This window comes from Gopherus flavomarginatus, chromosome 1, assembly GCF_025201925.1.
Source record: "Gopherus flavomarginatus isolate rGopFla2 chromosome 1, rGopFla2.mat.asm, whole genome shotgun sequence".
Taxonomy (NCBI): domain Eukaryota; kingdom Metazoa; phylum Chordata; order Testudines; family Testudinidae; genus Gopherus; species Gopherus flavomarginatus.
In genome coordinates this window covers 319,422,916-319,446,574 of record NC_066617.1, presented here as the reverse complement: position 1 = coordinate 319,446,574, position 23,659 = coordinate 319,422,916, and the positions used below count along the sequence as shown (strand labels likewise).

At 38.6% G+C, this 23,659-nt stretch overlaps 1 protein-coding gene across 6 annotated transcripts in view; it reads right to left on the bottom strand.

Moving 5' to 3' along the window:
- Window positions 1-22,944, bottom strand: part of POSTN (periostin) — a 49,749-nt gene extending 26,805 nt beyond the window's left edge. For 2 of the 6 annotated variants that reach the window (XM_050937212.1, XM_050937207.1), the window contains exons 1-10: window positions 22,743-22,944; window positions 21,188-21,286; window positions 14,313-14,377; window positions 12,825-12,982; window positions 11,932-12,096; window positions 10,643-10,789; window positions 7,622-7,763; window positions 1,905-2,117; window positions 1,520-1,654; window positions 410-558 (exon numbers count right to left, since the gene is read on the bottom strand). In XM_050937212.1, coding sequence (XP_050793169.1) covers window positions 410-558; window positions 1,520-1,654; window positions 1,905-2,117; window positions 7,622-7,763; window positions 10,643-10,789; window positions 11,932-12,096; window positions 12,825-12,982; window positions 14,313-14,377; window positions 21,188-21,286; window positions 22,743-22,864 — 1,395 coding nt within the window. In that variant the 5' untranslated portion in view covers window positions 22,865-22,944. The remainder of the gene's footprint in view (window positions 1-409; window positions 559-1,519; window positions 1,655-1,904; window positions 2,118-7,621; window positions 7,764-10,642; window positions 10,790-11,931; window positions 12,097-12,824; window positions 12,983-14,312; window positions 14,378-21,187; window positions 21,287-22,742) is intronic. The other 4 variants (XM_050937208.1, XM_050937210.1, XM_050937209.1 and 1 more) reach the window with 3 other exon arrangements.
- Window positions 22,945-23,659: the final 715 nt, after the last annotated feature.

Here is a 23,659-nt window from a genome sequence, read left to right as displayed (position 1 = left end):
TTTTTCAAATAAAATGTGCAAAAGGAAGCAAACGATGTGGTAAATGAATATGTAAATAGTTTGAATCTTGATTATTTGTGTCATTTGAAAAAATTGTTAGCTGTTCAGAAACTAGAAATTTTTATTATTAATCTCAAGCTAAATTGTGAAACCATCTTCTAGTTTTCCACTCATTCATCTATTTCAGCCAAAGTTTAATTTAATTTAATTGCATAATATGTCAAAAACAAAGACCTTTCTACTGTACAGTGGTGTGGTAACTGTTGGTAATTTTGACTTTCAGTGGTGAGTTCTCTTATAACACCAATAGTATTGTCTTCTCGAGTGAGCTCCATCCTCCTCCAGCTTCAGGTTTTGGATAGATTTCATTAGTCACTGTCCCAGGATTTGGAAATCCTCATTCACTTACTGTGCGGTATACAAAGATTCTGAGTCGTTTTCCTCCCAAGGTCTCCACCTTCTGTCCATTATAGAGCTCGTTGAGGCCAATTTTCACTTTCAAAATGTGGTTTTGCATGATCAGTTTAAGAAGGCGTAGGTCCATCCTCAAAGTGTCATCTACCAAATCATTTAGACAATAATGTATAAATGATTCTTTCATTCAGGTAAAGTTCACTGCACATACTATGTTTGAGTATCATGAAAATACTTGTTCTTTTTGCATTGTTTACATTTTAGATCAATCATTTTAGACTTAATAAAATTGGAAAACTATTCACTATTCAGAATTAAATTAACTCCTTTTTATGATTACAAAGGATCTGTAAACAGGCTTCTAATTCTTTAGTAGATATTTGGGAGATGATTTATGTATGGGCATGTTTTAACATCTAGATTACTTGTAAAATATTTGTTGTAATTATTGCTTTGAGTATTCACCATTTGTAATCCACTCTGTGTTGTGATATCTAAGTCACATGGAACTGTTTCTTACCTCTGATTGGATAACTACCAAATCCAAAAAGAGCTTTCAGAATGGCCATGTGGCCACTCCTAGTGCAAATATTAATTCAATTGTTTATTGGCACATACATATGTGACACCTTCTCTTTGCTCAAACATCCTGGTAAATAAAAATGTGCTTGTGTGAAACTACTTGAAGAGTAAATAAAGGGGGTTCTGATGACAACTCAAGTGAATTTAAGAGAATTTATTGTAATATATAATTGCATTATTCACCTAGCTCTCCTGCTAACCATTAAGGTACATTTTGCATCTTATTTTAACTCTACTTTTCCCATCAAATAAAGAGGTCTCAATATACTGAATAAAATAAATTGTGTAGGCTTAAGTAAGACTCAAGTAGCACATAGGTCTTCTGCAGTCTCTCTGCATAGTGGTAAATTTTACCCACTGTGTATATTGAAAAGGACAAAGAATCTCTTATTCTCAGTTGTGCCAATTCTTTGCAGTCTCAGAACATAGACTGGGGAAAAAGTTTGTTTCAGAAAACCATAATGACAGAAAAGATGCTTTTGACATTACTTCAGAGGGAATATTCCCCTCCACGGCTACCTACCCGAGAAAGCACCATTCAGAGGAGCCAGCAGAGTGTATTGTCCCTCTGGCCTTAGAGAAGAAGTCAATCCTAGCTGTGCCAAAAGGTCTGTGAAGGTGGTCTGCTGGTCACCTGCAAGCTCAATAACTTGCTTGGCTGCAATTGATAAAGGAAAAGATAATTAATTTTAGCCTGTTAATTAGTTTTCTTGTTTCAGCCACCTCCCTCCCTACAAATTACAATTCAGTACAAGACGGTTTAGAGGGATTGGATAAGGTACAGAGAAGGTGTGCACACAAGTCCTTTTAATAAACAAGCTTGTATAGATTTCTCAGGTGGAGAATGTCTTATAGTCTAACAGTCCTTATCTCTGTGATACAGACATGAAACTATATCAGTCACTCACCAGAGTTAGGAATCAGCACATGGTCAATGAGGTGGATAACACCGTTGCTTGTCACAATGTCTTTGCGGTTTGTCATCTTGACTCCATTTACAGTCAGGCTTTCACCATCACAACCTACTTCAATTGTACTCCCTTCCAAGGTCTCATAGACTGCTCCACCCATGATGGCTTCAGAGCATTGAAGAGTGTTTAAAATATGGAACTTCATGAGAGCTATGGAGGAAAGAAGAGACAGGTCCATGTATAGGCACTTGATCGTAAAAGGATTGCTTAAAACAGTTTAATGCATGACTGAATTAATGTTGTTACAATATAACTTTGAATAACTACCTTTATTTCCCATAATTTCTCATGCCAAGTTTGAAAAATACAAAATATAATATTCTCTTAATGGCTGTACAGATAACTCTTTTTTCTGGTCACTGAAAATCGGGTTATTTCTACAAGAACTCATAAAGTGCAGACTGCTATAGCACATTATGGTTAAGAATTTTTTGTAGTGATTCCCATGATATCATTAAATACATCCTACTCTGTTAATTAGATCTCCAGAGGATATAGTTTAATGTCCATGGGTAAAATTAGGTTGCCAGTGAAACTCAACATATTCTGTATTGGGTGTTCAGAACCAAGCCTCAGCTTTTATTATTACTGTTCATTATTTGTTTCTAGTAGCTCCCACAGAGTTTGTTTTGTTTTGTTTTTTTATAATGGGAAAAAGGGCACCTCCAAGAAATATCTTCCTGCTAGTGATCCAGTGAGAGGTTCTAGCTAGTGGCCTTACCCCTTCAGATACACCAGTGTCATTAGTTGTCCATCATTAAACATCTGCAACCAGTCTGTGGAGAGGCTGGTAGTAGACACAGATGTTTACTCTTCCCTGTAATATGAGGGAAGTGTGAAATGTGGTTACTTGCTGGCAGTGGGGAGAGTCTGTTAGACATGTGGAGCTGAGGATAATCTGAGTGGTCTAAACTTTGTGGAGGAATTTAAAGAAGATGTTACAGAACTGTCTGTTGCTTTCAGTTCTTTACTTTTTGCAGACACTGAAAACACTGTGGGCCATATTCTGTCCAAGGGCAACTCTGCTGCCTTCATTGTACAATGAAGGATAGAATTGAGCTCACAGGTGTGTAGCCCCAGCAGAGTTTTTTGTTGTCAAATATACAAGAGGGAGTTCTGGTACATTTGACTATATTGGAGAACTTAATTCAGAGTCTAGTCTTCTGGATGTGGTGCCCAGAAGACAAGATGAAATTCTTGTAGGTGAACTCAAAAGCAATTTTTAAAAAAATCACATTTTACTTTTTTGGGATGCATAAAGAAGTTCTATGAGATTTCAAAAAATTTTCTTTTCTTGGTTATTTTTTTACATTCTGAGTATCAGCCCAGATTCCCTCCCACCAGCGTTTGCCACTTTATGCCACTCAGATGATGGCAAGTTTCTTGATCTGGCCCTAATGACAACTCTCCTGGAGTAGGGGAGGTTGCAGATTGTGTAACATGGCACAGAGTATTCCCAATGCCTCACCCCCAGCAGAGTGCACAAACTCTGTTGGGGTCATAACAAGGGTCAGCTGGAGCTCTGCCAATTCATAACTGGCATTTGTTCCCTTAGAGACCATAGCTAGCTAGCACAAGATAGAGCAATCCTTAGGCTACTATAATTTATGTGGGTCCAGGACCAGAACAAATCTGCCCTGATCCACTCAGTATGCAGCGGCAGTCAAAAAAGTGAAGAGAATGTTGGGAATCATTAAGGGATAGATAATAAGACAGAAAATATATTGCTGCTATAAAAATCCATGCTACATCCACATCTTGAATGCTGCATGCAGATGTGGTCACCCCATCTCAAAAAAGATATATTTGGAATTGGAAAAGGTTCAGAAAAGGGCAACAAAAATGATTAGGGATATGGAACGGCTTCCACAGGAGAAGAGATTAATAAAGCTGGGACATTTCAGCTTGGAGAAGAGATGACAGAAGGGGGGTATGATAGAGGTCTATATAATCACGACTGGTGTGGAGAAAGTAAATAAGGGAATGTTATTTACTCCTTCTCATAACACAAGAACTAAAGGCCACCAAATGAAATTAATAAGCAGCAGGTTTAAAACAAACAAAAAAAAATATTTCTTCACACAACGCACAGTCAGTCTGTGGAACTCTTTGCCAGAGGATGTTGTGAAGTCTAAGACTATAAGAGGGTTCAAGAAAGAACTAGATAAATACATGGCGGATAGGTCCATCCATGGCTATTAGCCAGGATGGGCAGGGATGATATCCCTAGCCTCTGTTTGCCAGAAGCTGGGAATGGGTAACAAGGGATGGATCACTTGATGATTACCTGTTCTGTTCTTCCCCTCTGGGGCACCTGGAATTGTCCAATGTCAGAAGATAGGATACTGGGCTAGATGGGCCTTTGGTATGACCCTGTATGGCCATTCTCATGTTCTTATGTTCTGAGAATCAGGTGACTGTTACAGTCCCCAGACTGCCTCCCTCATGCTCATCAGGTCCTGAGTTCTTTCTTTTTTGCTGGAGGACTTCTTGGAGAATTGGATAAATAAACTATCTTACTGCTTTAATATCTTACTCCTGACAAACAGTTGGCAGAAAACCTGTGTTTTTGAAAGATAGTGCTCACGCGCACACACACACACACACACACACACACACACACACACACGCTTCAATAAATTGTTAGGAAACATCCCATAGATTCCACTCCTTCAAGGAATGCTCCAGAAGAAAAGAAGAATCAAAACTCCCCTCCCCTTCACTTTTTTTTTTTTTTTTTTAGTTTGGGAAGAAAACTTTGAACCATCTTTAATCTTTGTAAAGGAGAACTTACCAAAAGGCATAAAAGTGTCCTTCACAGTTCACCTTTAAAATGCCTTAAATATACAGCATAGTGCATGCAGAAACTGCAGTCTCAGTCTTTACGACATAGTTTCCATAGATTTCTTTCAGACATCCTGCTCATAATGCTCGTTCTGAATCCCTTGGCGGTTTTTTTTTTTTTGTGGTAGTTTAAAGCACGACAGAAACTCTGACTTCTACAGTATAGTATGTAGCAATTGCCCTTTCTTAATGAGAAGGACAGATGTTAGCTGTAATTTACAACTATAATGATTCTAATGGGACTTCCTTTTCCTTTCTGTGGAAAGTAAATTTTATGAGCTATACATACATTTAACCAATGTTGATTGCATTAGATGCATAGTCTTTCATTTGACAGCTTGGTTGTTAAAGGATTCTTATCCTGAAGTATCAGACCACTGCAGATAAATGTGCTGGAAAGTGATGTAACAGCCATCCAATCCGCTTAAGGACTGGGGTTCAGTGACTGGTAACATCTTTTTAAAGGATTAAAATTAGATTGTCTCGAAACCTTAGTTGCACAGACAAACTGAAGACAATCTTCCTTCTTGACCTTCACTTACACACCATAGACATAGGAAGGACAAGAAAACTGGCATCTGCCCCATTATTTAAAATACACAGTAAAGCCATCATTAAATGATTCTTCTTCATTAATAAATGATGGGTCAGATACATCTTCATTAATAGATGGTGGCTCAATGGTTTGAGCATTAGGCTGTTAAACCCAGGGTTGTGAATTCAATTTGCAAGGAGGCCACTTATGGATCTGGGGCAAAATCAGTACTTGGTCCTGCTAATGAAGGCAGAGGGCTGGACTTGATGACCTTTTTGGGATCCCTTCCAGTTCTATGAGACAGGTATATCTCCATATATTATCCTCCACTGGTGTAAGTCAATTTAGCTACACCACTTTACACCACCTGTAGATCTGGCCAGTACGTTCTGCTCTATTTTCCAATTGATGCTTGTCAGTAAAGGGCCTGCAAGCATAGCTTCCATAAACTTCAATGGCAATTCTGCCTGCATGAGAAATAGAATATCCAGTTTAAAGCATGTAGGGCAAACATTTTAAAAGCACCTCTGTGACTCAGCTAGGTCTCCATGAAAGTCCATGGGAAGCACGCCCCTTCTCTACCTATGCTACACATTAACACCAGCCTATATTGAAAACCTACCGACCGCTATGCCTACCTTCATGCCTCCAGCTTCCATCCCGGGCACATCACACGATCCATTGTCTACAGCCAAGCACTGAGGTACAACCGCATCTGCTCTAACCCCTCAGACAGAGACCAACACCTACAAAATCTCCACCAAGCATTCTCAAAACTACAATACCCGCCCGAGGAAATAAGGAAACAGATCAACAGAGCTACACGTGTACCCAGAAGCCTCCTACTGCAAGATAAACCCAAGAAAGAAACCAACAGGACTCCACTGGCCATCACATACAGCCCCCAGCTAAAACCCCTCCAATGCATCATCAGGGATCTACAACCCATCCTGGACAACGATCCCACACTTTCACAGGCCTTGGGTGGCAGGCCAGTCCTTGCCCACAAACAACCTGCCAACCTGAAGCATATTCTCACTTGTAACTGCATACCGCACCATAATAACTCTAGCTCAGGAACCAATCCATGCAACAAACCTCGATGCCAACTCTGCCCACATATCTACACCAGTGACACCATCACAGGACCTAACCAGATCAGCCACACCATCACTGGTTCATTCACCTGCACATCCACCAATGTAATATACGCCATCATATGCCAGCAATGCCCCTCTGCTATGTACATTGGCCAAACTGGACAGTTTCTACGGAAAAGGATAAATGGACACAAATCAGACATTAGGAATGGCAATATACAAAAACCTGTAGGAGAGCACTTCAACCTCCCTGGCCACACTATAGCAGACCTTAAGGTGGCCATCCTGCAGCAAAAAAACTTCAGGACCAGACTTCAAAGAGAAACTGCTGAGCTTCAGTTCATCTGCAAATTTGACACCATCAGCTCAAGATTGAACAGAGACTGTGAATGGCTTGCCAACTACAGAACCAGTTTCTCCTCTCTTGGTTTTCACACCTCAACTGCTAGAACAGGGCCTCATCCTCCCTGATTGAACTGAGCTCGTTATCTCTAGCTTGCTTGCTAGCATATATATACCTGCCCCTGGAAATTTCCACGACATGCATCTGAGGAAGTGGGTATTCACCCACGAAAGCTCATGCTCCAAAACGTCTGTTAGTCTATAAGGTGCCACAGGATTCTTTGCTGCTTTTACAGATCCAGACTAACACGGCTACCCCTCTGATACTTGTACATTTTTTGTGTAATTAAAATCAAATTGTCTTGAGTACCCTTCTCATATGAACTGAAGGTTATTTTATTGGTAATTATTACTATTTTTTTTTAAACACAGCACATAGATGTGCATAGCATTTCACAGACAAAATTGTGTGTGCTTTTTATTTCTTTGTGTTACAGTAGCACCCAGCCGGCTGAATTAGGATTGCAGTCTCACTGTGGCTGTAGAAAAATAAGACAATCCCTTGAAAAGTTTACACAGTAGAATTTGGCTTATAGAATACATATATCCTGAAAGAACTATAGCCGAGATGCGTTTGAGGCAAAAGCCCAGATCCGGATGCCCCGGAATATAAAGCTGATGTCCATTTCCATTAAATAAATACAAGCAGTATAATTTTCTGATCACTCTTTTGAGGGATGGATATAGTTTTATAATCCCTTTATTGTTAATTCCTGATTTGATTATGTTTGATATATTTTCATGTATTCCCATATACAAAATCACTGATGTACCTTCAGAGGCCACCTTGTCACCCATGATCCTTTCCAAGACTCCTCGTGGAAGTTTCTCAAAAGCTTCATTAGTAGGAGCAAAGAGTGTGTAATGGCCAGGCTTTCCAAGTGTGTCCAATACACCAGATGTGATGGCAGCAGCCTAGAAAAGAAATTTATTACTTACTGAGAGCGTTGTTCAAATACATTAAACTCATGGGTGCAGAAAAACAAAATCCTTAATTTTGAAATCTCAGAGGGTCAAATCCTGCACTCAAATGCTCACATTCATCGCTCATTGAGAACAATGGAAGTTGTATATGAATCTGTAGGTAGAATTTGGCACATAGTTTCTGTGCAATTGATACTATATTATGATTTAGCACTTTAGGATTTGCATCCAGATATCTTAGTGGTATGTTGAAATGAATTATAATATTCTTCATAGAAAAGACTGTTTACATAAGTACAATTACAGAAACAAAATGTAGAAAACTAAATGTTCTAGGGAAACATTTTGGCTCAGTCTTCTGAGTTTCTTTGATATTTTAGCAGATATTAAGAAAGCCCAATTCTGATACAATTTATAATGATTCAAATGTAGCATAACTCTGTTGATTTCAGTTGAGATAGATTGGATTTACTCCAGTCCAAATCAGAATGTAGTTCTGAATGTAGTTCATTAGATTCATCCACCACATGCAAATGCTCAATAGTAAATTTAAATAAAGCTGAATAAGTGAAATTCTATACACAAACCTTTAGGTTAAATGAATACAAAGAATCCTGAAAAAGTTTATTGCAATGAAGAACATACGCACAGATGTTTTGCCATAGCAGATGAAACCAGCAGTCTATCTAATCTACTGTTTTACCTTTGGAATAGAAGCCAAGACCTGATACTTCTGAAGAAGGTGAAAAATCTTTCATAATACAGCTAGTAAATTATGTGTTGTTGTATAGTAGTAGTTTCCTAACCCTTTCTAAGGCATAAGAATGCATTTAGCCATAATGTTTTCATGGTTTAATTCATGCAATTTTGTTCAGATTGGCTAATGGACATTAATGATGAAAGTTATCTAAACACAGTAGATACAAACTAAGATTGAAATATCTAACTTCATTAGGGGTTCATCTTTACTTCCTGGAAACTAGGTATGTGGGAATCAGCCTGAATGAAATATGAACTAACTCAATCGCTATCCTAAAAGCATAATCAAGCCAACCCTTTTCTGATTAAAGAAAAAAGTTTTCTTAATTTGCTTATTTTAAGTTCTTCCCCTGCCCATATACTTGTCCATGCTCAGATAAATAGGTATACTGAAAAAAATGTATTGAGAGGCTGTTTTATAGGTAGCTTTGGTCCAGCTGATACCAGAAAGAATTAGGAGTCTTTTAAGAAAGCCTAAGATTTTCACTCCATTTGTTCAGATACAAAGGTTTAGCTACATCCAGACAAGTGCAGATAAACACCAGGGTGAAATCCTTGCTATATTGAAGTTGATAGGGGATGTGCCATTAAACTTCAGTGAGTTCGAGATTTACTTCAGAACTTTTGGAGGCATAGCTGAATTGAGCTGCTAACATTTTTGATGTTTGATTTGCCCTGTTGGAAACCTGCTCTAAGTTGGAACTCATCAGACCAATGGGATTATCATGTTTTGAGTTCATAGAGTCATAGAAGATTAGAGTTGGAAGAGACCTCAAAGGGTCATCTAGTCTAACCCCCTACTCAAAGCAGGACCAACCCCAACTAAATCATCTCAGCCAGGGCTTTGTCAAGTCAGGCCTTAAAAACTCTAAGGATGGAGATTCCACCACCTCCCTAGGTAACCATTCCAGTGCTTCACCACCCTCCTGGTTAATTATTTTTTCCCAATATCCAACCTAGACTCCTTCCCCCAACTACATCTTGAGACCATTGCTCTTTGTTCTGTCATGAGCCACCACTGAGAACAGCCTGGCTCCATCCTCTTTGGAACCCCCCTTTCAGGTAGTTGAAAACAGCTATCAAATCCACCCCCCCTCCACTCTTCTCTTCTGCAGACTAAATAAGTCCATTCATAGAGAACCTACTAATTCCAGTGTCACAACATAAAACATTGAAATAAGTTATCTAGATTAATATAGTTATTTACAGAACAGTGTAAGTGTACTTGAAATACGTTGAGAACAGATGGGAACATCTCTAAGCCAATTTAGTAAAAAAAAAACCCTCTTTAATATTAAGATGTCTCCCCTTTGTCATTTGAGCATAATCGCACAATTATATTTTGACATCGTACATGATTCCACTGACCGGGAAGTAAGAAAAGCAGCCCTATTCAATGGTTGACTTCGCACACTTCCCATAGTTTTTCTCACCTCCTCATGCTACAAAGGGGGGGCCTGCTGGGCCCTCTCTGTTCTCCGCTGCTTCTAACTTTTCTCTTTCTTCCACAGAAGGAAAAAAAGATGAGAGAAATCAGAGGAAAGGAAGGCAAATGAGAGTCTGTCAGTTCTGGAAGAGAGTGAGGGAGAGGCTTGGAAAGATTCTATAATATCCTGGTGCCCCAGCCCAAGCCAGCGAGTAAATATCCTTGTCATCACTCTCTGACCAACTTTCTGAAACCAACTGGATCACTTAAGCTTCCATGATGATATCTCTATTACTTCCATTACTTTTAATTATTTTCCCCATTTTGGATCTAATTCTGATCAGACAGGGCCAGATTCTGTCATCTGTACTCACATTGAGTGATACCTTACTCTCCAAATAGCTCCAGGACTCAAGGAGTAAAGACTACTCACTGGAAATAAGGGTGCCAGAATCTGGCTTAGTGAAGTCAATTCCACAACTATCACAAAAGCAGGACTTGGCACTTATGAAAAAATATATAGCTCTTCTACCTTGTATCATTTGGTGGACTGGTCCTTGATTTAGTTCATTTCACTCCCCTAACAACGTGTTAATAATCTTTTCATACACCTAAGACTACAGAAAAAGAAAGGAAAATTACAAGGCCAAAGAAGCTTGTTAGCATTTTATTTTCCCCCACTCACTCTAAGAGATGAGACATCATCCTCAGCTTCAAGAAATTCTTGAATGGTATTTCCAACAGGAGTCAGGACACGGTCAATGACATGAACGACACCATTTGTAGCAATCTGGTTGCCTTGGATGATTCTGGCACAGTTGACAGTAACAACCTATGTTTAAAGAATTGAACAGTAGAATATTAAGCATGCTATCTCTTATAATTTATTTTTAAGGAGGACATCCACCTAGCCAGAGATGCCAACTTTGTGGGTGTTCTGGGGCTCAAGCACCCACTGAAAAAAAAATTGGGGTTGCTTAGCACTTGCAGGGCTGGAATCTTCTGTAGGCCCCAGCATCCGGACCATGCACCCACCCTCTGCTCTGCCCAAGCTCTGCCTGAGGCCCTGCCCCCACTTGGCCTCTTTGCCCCAAGGCCCTGCCCCTGCTGCATCCTGAGGCCCCGCCACTACTCAGCCTTCTCCCCCCTCAGGTCCCATCCCTGCTTGGCCTCTTCCCCCTAAGGGCCAGCCCATGTTCTGCCCCATGGCTCCACCCCCACTCAACATCTTTCCTCCAATGACCCGCCCACCGCTCGCAAAGGGGGATAGGGCGAGAGGAACGCAAACTGGCAAAAACAAAAGACAGTGCCTGTGCACCTAGATTTACCAATAGATCAACTTGTGCAGGTCATCTTGATTTCCAATCATATTACAATTGTTTAGCGTTCCATTTCCCTGAATGATTAAAATGGTTCTTGCTTTTGGTTTACACTAATTTCAGTGCCAACCTAACATGTAGTTTCTATGAATTTAAGAAATTAAATACTGATGACTTTACTTTGGGAATCCTGGTTTATAAAAATTAAATCCCATGTAGGAAGATAATATAAGCATTTCTTCTACGACTAAATATTTCTGTCACATGCTGCAATTGGAATAAAAATCTAATTAAAATGTATTTAGTAATATATGAAAAAAGTGTGTAATAAATCTAACTTCTGATATTTAGAAGGATAATAATATGTCCTATCCACAAAAGGCTACCTCTTTAGAGGAAAGTTCATTCTGTGTTTTTACAACTTTCTTAAAATAAAAATTAGCTCTTGTTTCTTAGCAATTAGCCTTCGGTCTATGAAAGAGTCCTTTAATTGATAAATTTATTCTGTATTCCTAGCATTTGTAAGGTAAGATGTATAACTGACATGCCAAGTGATAATCTCGTTATGACTTTATGGATTCTTCATTAGATAAATAAAAAAATGAACAGAGTTAATGAAATACGGTATAAAAGAAGCTTATGGAAATAAACTTACCCCATTAGGATAATGATTAATAAGCAGTTGCTGATCATTGTACATGGATACAAGAGTCAGGCCATTCTTAAGATCCTTTGTCAACATACGCTTGTTTACCATATGGTTGTGGAGGGCATTGTACAGTTCAATATTTACATTGTCAATTAAATTACTGTGAATTTCCTGAGGAAGAAGATTCAGTTAGACATTTCCTGGACAATTTCAATCAGCTAGTTATACAGATTTCTTTGCCACAAAATACATTTTCGACATATTTTTGAATGTATATTTCATTTGACTAGGTAAATTACTTCAGTTACATACCTTACTGGTAGGCAGTTGTCTGGAGGATTCTTTAGACTGGTTAAGTATCAAAGATAGCAGGCCTCATTACATAAGCAAGGCATTCAAGCTTTTTTTTTTGGTTCTGTACTGGATTTTGTTAACATTGTAGTTTTAGGGAAAGTACCCTACAGTCACGCACAAAAATGTCTGTCACCCTCCCTTATTGGAATTGCTTCAGTTTTCAAAACTATTCCCAAAGCTACGCTGACAAGACTAATAATGATAACTGTATTTATAAAGCATGCAATCACAAAAGTACTCAGGGTGCTGAGCAACAATCATAAAACCAATTTCTCTTTGATGGTGCTCAAACAGATATCCTTTGCAGGGGTTCATTGTTTCTAGAATTTTTTTTTTTAAATGTAAAATACCTGTGTTCCTTAAGCATAGTTTAGTTCAGAATAATATAGTAATTGAGTTTCAATATTTATCTCTGATATATATTAAAAAATCATCATTGTTTCTAATGTGGTTTAAAACACAGCTACTGTAGATACAAAATAAAGCACTCATAACATTAATATATGTGTGTGTGTGTGTATAGAGATATATAGATATATAGTTACTCGGTCCAACAGCTCCCAAGCTTCATTGCTTGGTGAAAAGAATGTGAATGATCCCCGTCCTTCAATCTCTTCTCTCAGCTTTGACATGTCAGAATACCGTTGAGTAGAGGTTGCTCCCACAATGCCCAGGGTACCATAAACATGATCAATAGGAGCAACTAAAATATATAAGACAAGAGTACTGTAAATTCTTTGACAAGTCAGTCTCTCAAAATCATTGCCTATTAACACTGTTTTAACTGGAGGAGAGAATCATCTTAATAAAACCCTTTTAACTAAACATTGCTTTAAAAATTCCATAATTTGGGTTCAAATTAAGTAGAATTTGCAATATATGCCAAATCGTCATTGCAGACAGTGCCCAGAAAAAATACCTCAACAAATATCCAGAGGGAAGGAATTCTCCATCGCAAGTTGTGGCGAGGGAGGGTCTGAAACTTTTGTTTAGAAAAAAATTAAATGGCATTCTGATTTTATTTTTTCTAAACGAAATCCCCAAGCTGTCTGGAGCCCCAGCTACTGGTCTGATAGGTTATTGAGAAGCCTAGAAGTCTTGAAAACTCTGGCTTGAGTTAGGGCATCCCATGTGACAGATGAGCTGGCAGAAAACCAGGTTGTTTTCGCTTTGAAAATCTGTTTGGTTTCTATAGGAAAATTGGACAAAATTGAAAAGTGCCTGCGAAAGTTTTCATTTTGATACCAGCATTTTCCCATGAAAAAATGTTCCCTTAGAAATTGTACCAGCCAATTCTACTGAGTAGCCCTTGGTACCTTCTTATACACCCCTAATACCCATCCCTCCCCCTGACTCTGGTGCCATCTCACCTCCAATACCTGGTTTTGCACCATCCCTCCCCCTACCCAGTGCTGCTTGGTCCACTGCAAGCAGCTACATAAGTGACACAGAAAGGAACTTCACAAGAATCACAAAATATCACAATTGGAAGGGACCTCAGGAAGTCATCTAGTCCAACTCCCTACTCAAAAGGGGACCAATCCCCAACTGGCTCCTTCAAGGATTGAACTCACAGCGCTGGGTTTAGTAGACCAATACTCAAACCACTGAGCTATCCCTCCACCAACATATAAGCTGACTGTACAGGTCCCCCAGATCCCGTCCCCTTACAAAGTGGGACTGTGGTATTTCTGCTGCTGGGGAACCCATCACATCAGCAGGACCAAGACTTGCCAGGATTATCCATAGTGGGCAGGTTCATATTTTAAGAGTTTTGGCTTAAATTTTCAAAAGCGGCCTCTAATTATGAATGCCTCAGTGTTCGGTGTCCAACATCAAACACCGTGGGGATGATTTCCAGTGGTGTTGCCCACACTCAGGGACATCAAATGAAATTGTGGATCCTCAGTCATCCCCTCTGAGAAACTCTAGATGTCTCAGGTTGGGCATCCAAAATTACAGACCACTTCTGAAAAATCTCCTGTGTTAGAATGGGTCCCATATGTAAAAATTATGCACATCTAAGACTGTACCTGCTGGACAACCTCTCATTCCATCCATCTTCATGTAGCCAGGGCAACATTCATACAAGACAGTTCTGTAGGGTATAAAATAAAAACTAGATTGAATAAAGTACAAATAAAATGACACTAATTACAGTTAATTATCTTAGTTTTACTTTTTTTACAAATTATCTACTTCTATTCAGTTTCCTTGGCTAGAGTTACCTAATCATCTTATTTTTTTTTTTAACATTCAGCAGCCTATTTTCTGTTGGTGTCAAATCAGACCCTATTAACTGGCTCTACTGTACTGTGTTCTGTAGCTACGTAGTATTTTAAATACACAACATATCCGCAGTCATGAAGGTTGACAAGAGCTTGGAATGGATGTGAGAGGGAAAGTGGAGCTAGTGAAGGGACTCGTAAAGAGGAATGATGTGATTGCAGTAGCAGGTGAAGAAAATGAATCTGATGGTGACATTTTGGCTAGGAGAGAAGGGATTGGAAAACCAAAGAGAAGATTACAGGAGGGATCAACAGAATAAAGGTTGGAAGGGATGGGGAGGATTATCAAAGCATGGACAAGCTTTGACAGTGTGGATGTAAAGAAAAAAAGTGCCAAGCTTTGGCAATAGTCTACATGTGAAGGGTAAATTGATGGTAATTAGAGTCATGAAAGCAAATAAGACCACCCAAGAATAATGTGAAGGAATGAAGGCAGGGGGTTAGGAATAGGCCCTGTGGGATGCTGACAGAAAGTGGGAGGAGGGGGAGCCACTGAGGACAACACTGAAAGAGAAATGCAAAAGGTAAAAAGGAAAACTGTTCAAGAACAGTGTTGTAAAAGCCAATAGAGGAGAGAATCAATAAAGATTGACTGGTTAAGTTGAAAGCAGGGGAAAAATCGAGGAATATGGAGAAGACAAGGGAAAGATCATTGGTAACTTTAGTGAGAGCAGTCTCCTTCAGGGTGACCAGATAGCAAGTGTAAAAAATCGGGACAGGGGGTGGGAGGTAATAGGTGCCTATATAAGAAAAAGCCCGCAAAATAGGACTGTCCCTATAAAATTGAGACATCTAGTCACCCTAGTCTCATTAGTTAGAGTACAGAGGGTGAAAACCAGATTGTAACAATGAAGGAAAGAGCTAGTAGAGAGGAAGTGAAGGCGGCAGGAGTGAGAGATTAGCCATGAAGAGGAGGATGGAGTTGAGTTAGAAATTGAATAGTGCCTGATGTATAGTTGTTCAAGGAAATTGCCTCACCTTTGAATGTATAAATTGTACTCAGAAGTGAGTTGGTGCTATGTAATGTTGCATTCAGCATTATGGATTGCTTTTTATTGTACCTTATTGATTTGAAGGAAGTAACAACCTTAAAATAGACATTTTTAACTAAATTCAGCCTCGCTGTAAATAAGTACAACTCTACTGAAGTCAATGGAGTTATGACAAGGATGAATGTGGTTGCTGGAGGACAAAGAAACCCAGGAAATTATATGGGCTTACTGAAACATGAAAAGTAACATAAATCTCTAAACGCCTTCTTCTGCAGTTATTGCTTTTCAACGTAATTACTGCAGACTGAATTACTAGAAAAACATGCAATCGGAGCTCTACATGATTTTTTTTAATGCATTTGGCTCAAGGATCTCAGTTTTGAAGCTGGAAGCTCCCTAGAGGCAGCTGTGTGGGATCTTGTAGGTTTTTGTAATGAGTTAGAGGGTGACATGCATCTGACAAAGTGAGTATTCACCCACGAAAGCTCATGCTCCAATATATCTGCTGGTCTATAAGGTGCCACAGGACTCTTTGTCGCTTTTTACAGATCCAGACTAGCACGGCTACCCCTCTGACAGATGACAAAGTATCAGCAACAAATGCACTAAACTAAATGGCTTGCTCAAATTGGAATTTTCAGAACTCTGGGATAAAAATTTATTTGAAGATTAAATAAAATCTTAAATCTTAAAAATAAAAACTTCAAAATGAAAGCAGACTGGAATAAAAACAACATTACAAAGCATGAGTTTAAAATGAGACTCTGAGCTATATAATTTATTGCAAAGTGATAGCCGGTAAAGAACAAAGAGCTTTTCATTACAGAGAATTTTCTCTTCCATGTTAGATTTGTTTCTGCTATGAATGTAGGTTGTCTGACCCTCTATTTTCTCTTTTTAATCTGATTTTAAAATGAATCTATTTATTTTTCAGCTGGCGAAACCTTACACAAGACAATTCTAACTGAGTTTCAAAAAAGTTTTGTGCAACAATCTGTAATATACTTCTCTGTGGATGATGACAATTCACTCTATGCCCATGCCCCAGAACTATACATTGTGGGCTTCATATTCCACCAGGTGGGTGAGCATGCAAACTTGGCATGGTAGGACTAGATTTAGTTTGGAGAAGGATTGTGCCTTCCCCTGACTCCTGATCAAGCAGCAATAGTGAAGCCCGCTCTATCACAGCAGATGAATCAATTGTCCTGCTTCCTCCCACCCTGTGCACCCAAAGATATACTTTTGTAGTGATTCCTGGCTCTTCCACAAGGCACACAAGTGGGAAGAGGGCTCCTTGCACCATTCCTCCCATGCCTCCTGCTCACCCATGCTAGAGTCAGACAAAACCTGGCTCTTGAGGCATCTCTGCCACAAACCAGCAATTAGCATGCATCCAGGAAATTGCTTTTTTATAAGAAAATATATTTTCTTCAGAGAGAAAATATTCCAAAAGGAAACAGGAAAATATCTTGTGTGTTTTGACATATCAATTAGGTTTTGATAACAGGAAAAGGGGGACTAAGTACCAGACATTGCATGTTTATTCTTCTTCACCATATTCAGCAGAGAAAAGACTGAGTCTGATATGAGTACAATTTATGTGAGACAGAAAACTGGCTGAAGAGTACAATGGACAAAGCAAATGCTTCTCTGGCCAAGAGCTACAATGCTAGTACCTTTGGGTTATCATATTCCTTTTAACATACAGCATGCTTCCTCTGAGGACTTCTAGTAATTAAAGTCTGGCCAGTTCTTCCTTTTAGTATCCAAAGCCATATGTTCCTTCATGGTTGATTGGAACTAGAAAGCTGATGTGTCAAATGTATGTGATGTGGGTAGATGTGGATAGATGTGATGGAGTGAGGGTTGTCAATAAGCCTGATGCTGAGGTAACTGGAATGTGCAGCTTCTATTGAAATCAATGTCAGATGCAGTTGCTCCCCACACCTTTCAGGTTGAAGGACAATTTAGAGGAAAAAAAGAACACAGTCCCCCATCCGTCCGCCCCCCGCCATAGAAAGGCATTGTATAAAATCCAAAGCAAAGTTGCCTGTACACTAATACCACACTCCAAAAAACTTTCAGCTATGTAATTCTGCAAATTCAGCACATGGTGTGATGTTACTGAAGAGAAGTGACTCTTCAGATAATGACGTAATGCTGCATTCCTAAGTAAAGAAAACCAACTCTATGCCACTCCCATCTCAGCCCCAGGGATAAAGGGGCATTCCCAAGGAAAGAGGGGGCATAGCCAGAGCATCTCTGTGGTAGTCAAGCATCCTCTTGGGACTGTTGGTGGCTGGCATAGCTCAGAGCGTCCCTGAGGCTTGTTTGCAAATTATCTGTCTTGTTAGCAGGCATAATATACTATTAAAACTACAAACACCTCTATGATCCAGTAGGGCCCCTGTTTCTACAGAGTCCTCAGGTCGGTAGTTCAGCTGGGGAATTTGTAAATACGGTTGGAAATGGGAAATGATAGAATGTAGATCCTTTTGGTATCTTTTGTACATTTTCTGGATCAGAATATACAAGCTGAAGGGAGTTACCATGGAACTGTTATAACTGTAAGAAATAACATTGTTTTTTTAAAATGAGAAGGAAGCAAATTAAGCCGTTTAGGAATGGTGGTAGTTCTGTTTTTGGCATTGTTCAAAATCTCCTGTTGATAATTACATTATTTTAGGCACCATCTAAACTATACCAGATGTTCTACTGTTACCACACAAAAGGTACCAGTATGCCTATTATTTAATCCAAATCCAATCCACAGTTTTCCTCAAATCTACTCTTTCTAGTATTTGCACAACCCCAAAAGTCCCAAAGCAGAGCTCAGAACGTATGCGATACCTTTGTGTAACCTCACTGTCAATGAGTCCATACTAAACTTAGGGAATATTATTTTGAGTACTGTAAAATCTCTTCATGGCCTCAAAATATTTCTTCTGACACATCATGATGTCTCTGGCCACAAAAAAATAACTCATGCTACCACTGTGGCTCAGCTGAGTAATGATTCTTTATGTCATCTTAAAGCACTCAGCAGTCTTTCACTTAGAGAGTATTGGCAAGACATGACATAAATGAAGCAGTTAGTCTGCAGAGGCAGCTAACGTTCCAAAATCAGCTTTGAAAATGTCCAAAGAAGTTCAATCTAAAGCATTTTCAGGAAGCATCTTTCTCCCTAATGTGTCACTAGTGAAAGAAAGTGCTGTGCCAAGAAGACAGTGGTAAAGCAGTCTTTACATAAATGGTGAATAAATATCTTGGACAATTTACACCATGTGCTCTGAAGAAAATGGATGTATTGCATTGAAATGTCATCAGGAGGAGAAGGAAAGACTGAAAGGAAGAAAGACCACAAAACAAACCAAAGTGCCTGGGAAACCCAGGCTAGATGTTGGAAGAATGATCAAACACTACTTCTATAGCACCAATCTGAATCCTGGAAATTAAACTACATTGTGTCCACAGAACCTCCAAATTTTATGCATAACTGAGCTGATCAAATTGCATAAAGGGGAGACAGATCCTGAATCAGCTGCAGAAATAAAAAACCTTGCGAAAACATCAGTCTCACTGAAAATGGGAGGGTTAGAATTATAGATGCTAAATTATATTCCAGAGAAGCTTCTGGAGATTCAAAGAGGCATCTGTGCCTATTCTGGTGAGAACGTCATTGTATCCTTTGTGATAATGTTAATATAATACAGCTGTTAATCCGTGGCTCTTGGAGGAAATATGAAGTTTGTAATAACAGAAAGCCTAGGGTGAAATCCTAACCCCATTAAAGTCAATGGGAGTTTTTCCTTGAACTTCAGTGACGCCCAGATTTTAGCCCTGATAGCTCAGCTGACCTTAGAGTTCAGAATTATTCGAATATTTGCACCACAAGACTAGATGTTGTAAACTTTGCTTGATTAGTGTATCAAAAACATAACTGGGCCCATAATTCTATGCTATGCTGACACACTGCTGAAAATATTTTGTGATAAATAAAAAAACTGGAAGCCATATCCTCCTCCTCCATCTCTTTCCACTCGTTTTTTCCTCAGGGGCCATTCCAGTGTTGTGTCATAAGATGGGATGTCTGTCAGGAATCTCAAGAAATGCAAAACAGTCTCATGAACTTCTAACACTGATCAGTACCAGTAGCAACCACAGTACAGGGTTGCTTCAGGTCTTTGCTGAGCTACTGTGAATTCACAAATCTAATTTGTAACAATGTGAAGAACATTTGTGTAGGCATTTATATCATGCCCGTTACCATGATATCTAAGCTTCTGATGGGTTACACTTCTCTTAATGTGTGCATAATGTCCAGTAGCAACAGTGTAGGCTGTGAGTACTTACTGAAGTCCAAATAAATCAATTAATGGATGTTTGAGGCTTTGTGGGCTTACTTAGGAATTCTGGTTTAAGCTGAAAGCAAAGGCTTAAAATGGATTCTAATGTTTAACTGGTTTTGAAAATAGCCATGAAGTAAAGGAAAGTGACAATGTTCCTTTAAATGGCTTGGAAAATGTCAGTCACTTCCTGTTCTTGGTGTTTGCTATTGTTATTTTTTTTAATGCAATGGCTAAAATTTTCAACAGCATCTAAGTGACTTACTGCATGAATCCCATTTTGAAAAGTATTTTAGGCATTTAGAAGACTATCCCATGGAATTTCAATAAGATGTAGATGCCTAAATGCCCAAATCACTTTTGAAAATGGAACTTGGGTGCCTAAGTCACTTAGGCACATTTGAAAATTTTATCTTAGATCTGCCTGACAAAGATTGGTAGTCAAATAATGTATTTAATGATTTTTGCCATAGTTGCTGAATAAATTATCCAACCAATAGTAGTTCAGCAGCTAAAGAAAAGGTGGAATGTTGTAAAATACTGATTGGATGGTTTAGTGGCACTATAGTGTCAGAATGCATTAAATAGCTTTTTCTAAGGATACTGATTTAACCAGCTGTACTAGTCACTTATGGCAGCAGCACCAAGAAAAGTGGTGCAGGAAGAGTTCTGCATTGGCTTTTAGGTGCTTGGGTGAGTATGCCCCAAAGATAGTGCATGGCCAGAAATGGAGTCATTAATGACTCTGATACTATGGCCCTCAAGTGAAATTTCTCATCACCATCATGGGATAATGAAATGTGAGGTCACGATTACAATAAACGTAAAGAAAAAAAATTCTCTAAGGTACTAAAAAGACACCAACATCACTTAGACTTAGTAAACAACAGACAAAATAACTTCCTCATATCCTTAGGAATATTCTGTTCTTGTTCCATGTACATAAATAAAGGTGTGGTCTGGGAACAAGACTGGAGCCACGAAATACTGAATTCTGTGCCCTGCTTGGATAGTTGCTCCCTTTGTATCACTGGACAAGTCACTTCAGCCCTCTGCCTCAGTTCTATCATCTTTAAATGTGTGTTGTGAGGATTATTTGGAAAACCCTTGGAATTTAAATGCTTTGCACTGTGTTGTCATTTTCCAAATTGCCATTGCTAGCTATGGGAGATCTGCATTTGAAGCAAGTATGTAATATGCCTCTAAAGAAGAAGAGTTCTGTAATAATATTATAACATTTCTGTAAATATTGGATAGTCAGGAAACAAATAGCACTTACGCTTTCTTCCCACAGATAGTTCCCTGATACCAGTTTCTGCAGGTGCTGAAATATTTCTTTTTGGTGCCCATAACTTGCTGAAGAGCACAGACATTTGGACTGGAGGAAAAAAAAAACATTAAGTCATTGTACATATTTGAAAAAGTGTGATTAAAAATAGTTTTGAATACAGTATTCAATGGACAAGAGCCAGAACCGAACATCTGGTCCTGATTTCCAGAGCAGGTGTGATTTCAGTCAACCACTGTCCAAGCTCCTGACACCACCCTGCTGACTTCTTTGGAAAAACCACACTCCCTAGAAGCAAGAGGTGATTCCCCATCTACCAGACCAGCGCTGTATCTCCAGTGAACAGTCACTTCCAGCTGTGCCTAATCAAGCTTTATTATGCATTGCGTTTTTTTTCCCTGAAGTGAATTACCATCCGCTAGGGACTGAACTGTGACTATTGCCGAGCTCTTTTCATCAAAGTTCATCTTGTGCACAGCTGTGTGGCTGCATGTCCTGGGGAGGGGGCAGGGCAGAAAGCTGACTTTTTCTTTATCCAGTAAGGAACCCCATCTTCAGTAACTCAATCAGCTATTTGGATTGCCACTGTCTGGAATGTCACGAGCACCTAAATAAACAGTCTAGTAATTACACAGGACCAAAGGGTAAACTGCTATATAAAAAAAATTTAGAAAATTCAAACAAGGAAAACTTTGTAATGTTGTTGTGTGCAAAAGAGAAATTTCCTCAAAAGCAAATTTCCATTTTGTCTCTAATTTATGTATTACATAATTTTTCTGTTGGAGAGTTAGAACATAACACTTTTCAAAAGAGGAAACCATTAAACTCTTATTTTACAAAGCCCAGTTCATCTTGTAAGCAGGGATGCAAAAATCCTTTTGATTATTTAAAAAAAAAAAACCACAGAGCTAAACTATCTTTTACTAAAAAACCTTAAAACAGATATGTTTAGACTCCTTAATATTTATTCGGAGACAATTTGTTAAAATAAATAACTTCTAATCACTGCATTTCAGTGTCTTACTGTGCAACATTATTATTAAGCTTAAGTGGGAACTGAACTTTTGAAATACTCTAATTGTGCATTTACAAATTACCAGAGAACTGGGTAGAGTTCATACTTCTCACCACAAGAAAAAAAAAAGTACATGTTGTGGAATATACACTAATGCTGGTAAAATATTTGATGAGCCATGTTAAACATTTCTGATCACACATTATGTCTGTTGTAAACTATAATTGCTTTCAATGATGCTGAAACATATGTATTTTACTTAGCTTCAGATATAATTTTTAGCTTTCAAACAGTTCATAAAGTTTAACAATATTTAAACTTATTTTGTATGGTTTTTCTACAAAAAATAATTTGGAACTATATTTTATAACATTTGCATTTTAGAACTAACATATTTGACTCACACTCAATAAGAATTTACAGTGCACAAATCTCATTTTAATATTATGCTTAATCTTGAGCTTCTTGTAGGGGAGAGAACTTTAAAACACTCCTCTTAGGGTATTATAAAAAGAGAAAAAATGTACTTACCCCTGCTCACGTGCCCTGATTCGACTATGGGACAAAATCTTGTCATAATGAGCAGAAGAGTCTGCTGGATCAAAAGCAGACAGCAAAAAAATGGTGAAGGTGGCTATAAAAAGGATCTTCATCCTTAATCCCCTGCTCCTCCTGCCTAGTCTAACGAGAGAACTGGCAAAAAGTTTTGAAGAGCTCACAGTTTATATACATGCTACAGGGTTGTGGGAGGGAACATTGTATCAACCTGAGACCCTTCCAGGAATAGCAACTTCATCCTGTCAGCTTCAATTAGTTGAATTAATACCATTCATCAAAAATGCAAAGCATGTGTCATACCCCTCTCCCACCATTGTGACTAATTTTCTTTATTCTATAAAGAGCAGATGTTTATCATTTTGTTCAGCTGACACTTAAAACAGCAGAGTAGTTAAAAGAATTTTAGACCATGATTTATGATTTGACATTTAGAATACAGAAGCATCCAGCTGCCCCAGATGGAATCAGAGTTGCACTGTGTTAGGTGTGGCACAAACACAGAGGGAGACACTGTCTCTGCCTCACAGAGCTATACCTTGCTTTTTGTACTGTGTTTTTGTGTGTTCACTATTGTAACCTGAGTTGTCATCTTATTAGTGAAACTGATTAATGTCACTATCAATACTTGTCAATAACACTAATGTGAAATAGTGTTTGTGTGATCAGAAAAAGTTATATTAATACTCTTATTAATTAGTAATATCATTTAATGATAGCTTAACTAGTGAATTAATTTAATAATAATAATAATAATACTTAGTATTTACATTGAGCATTGTACATTTATATTTACACTGACATTAATTAATGCCTGGTCTACACTTAAAACTTGGGCTGATATAGCTACAGTGCTCTGGGTGTGAAAAATCCACACACACCCTAGAGTGCCA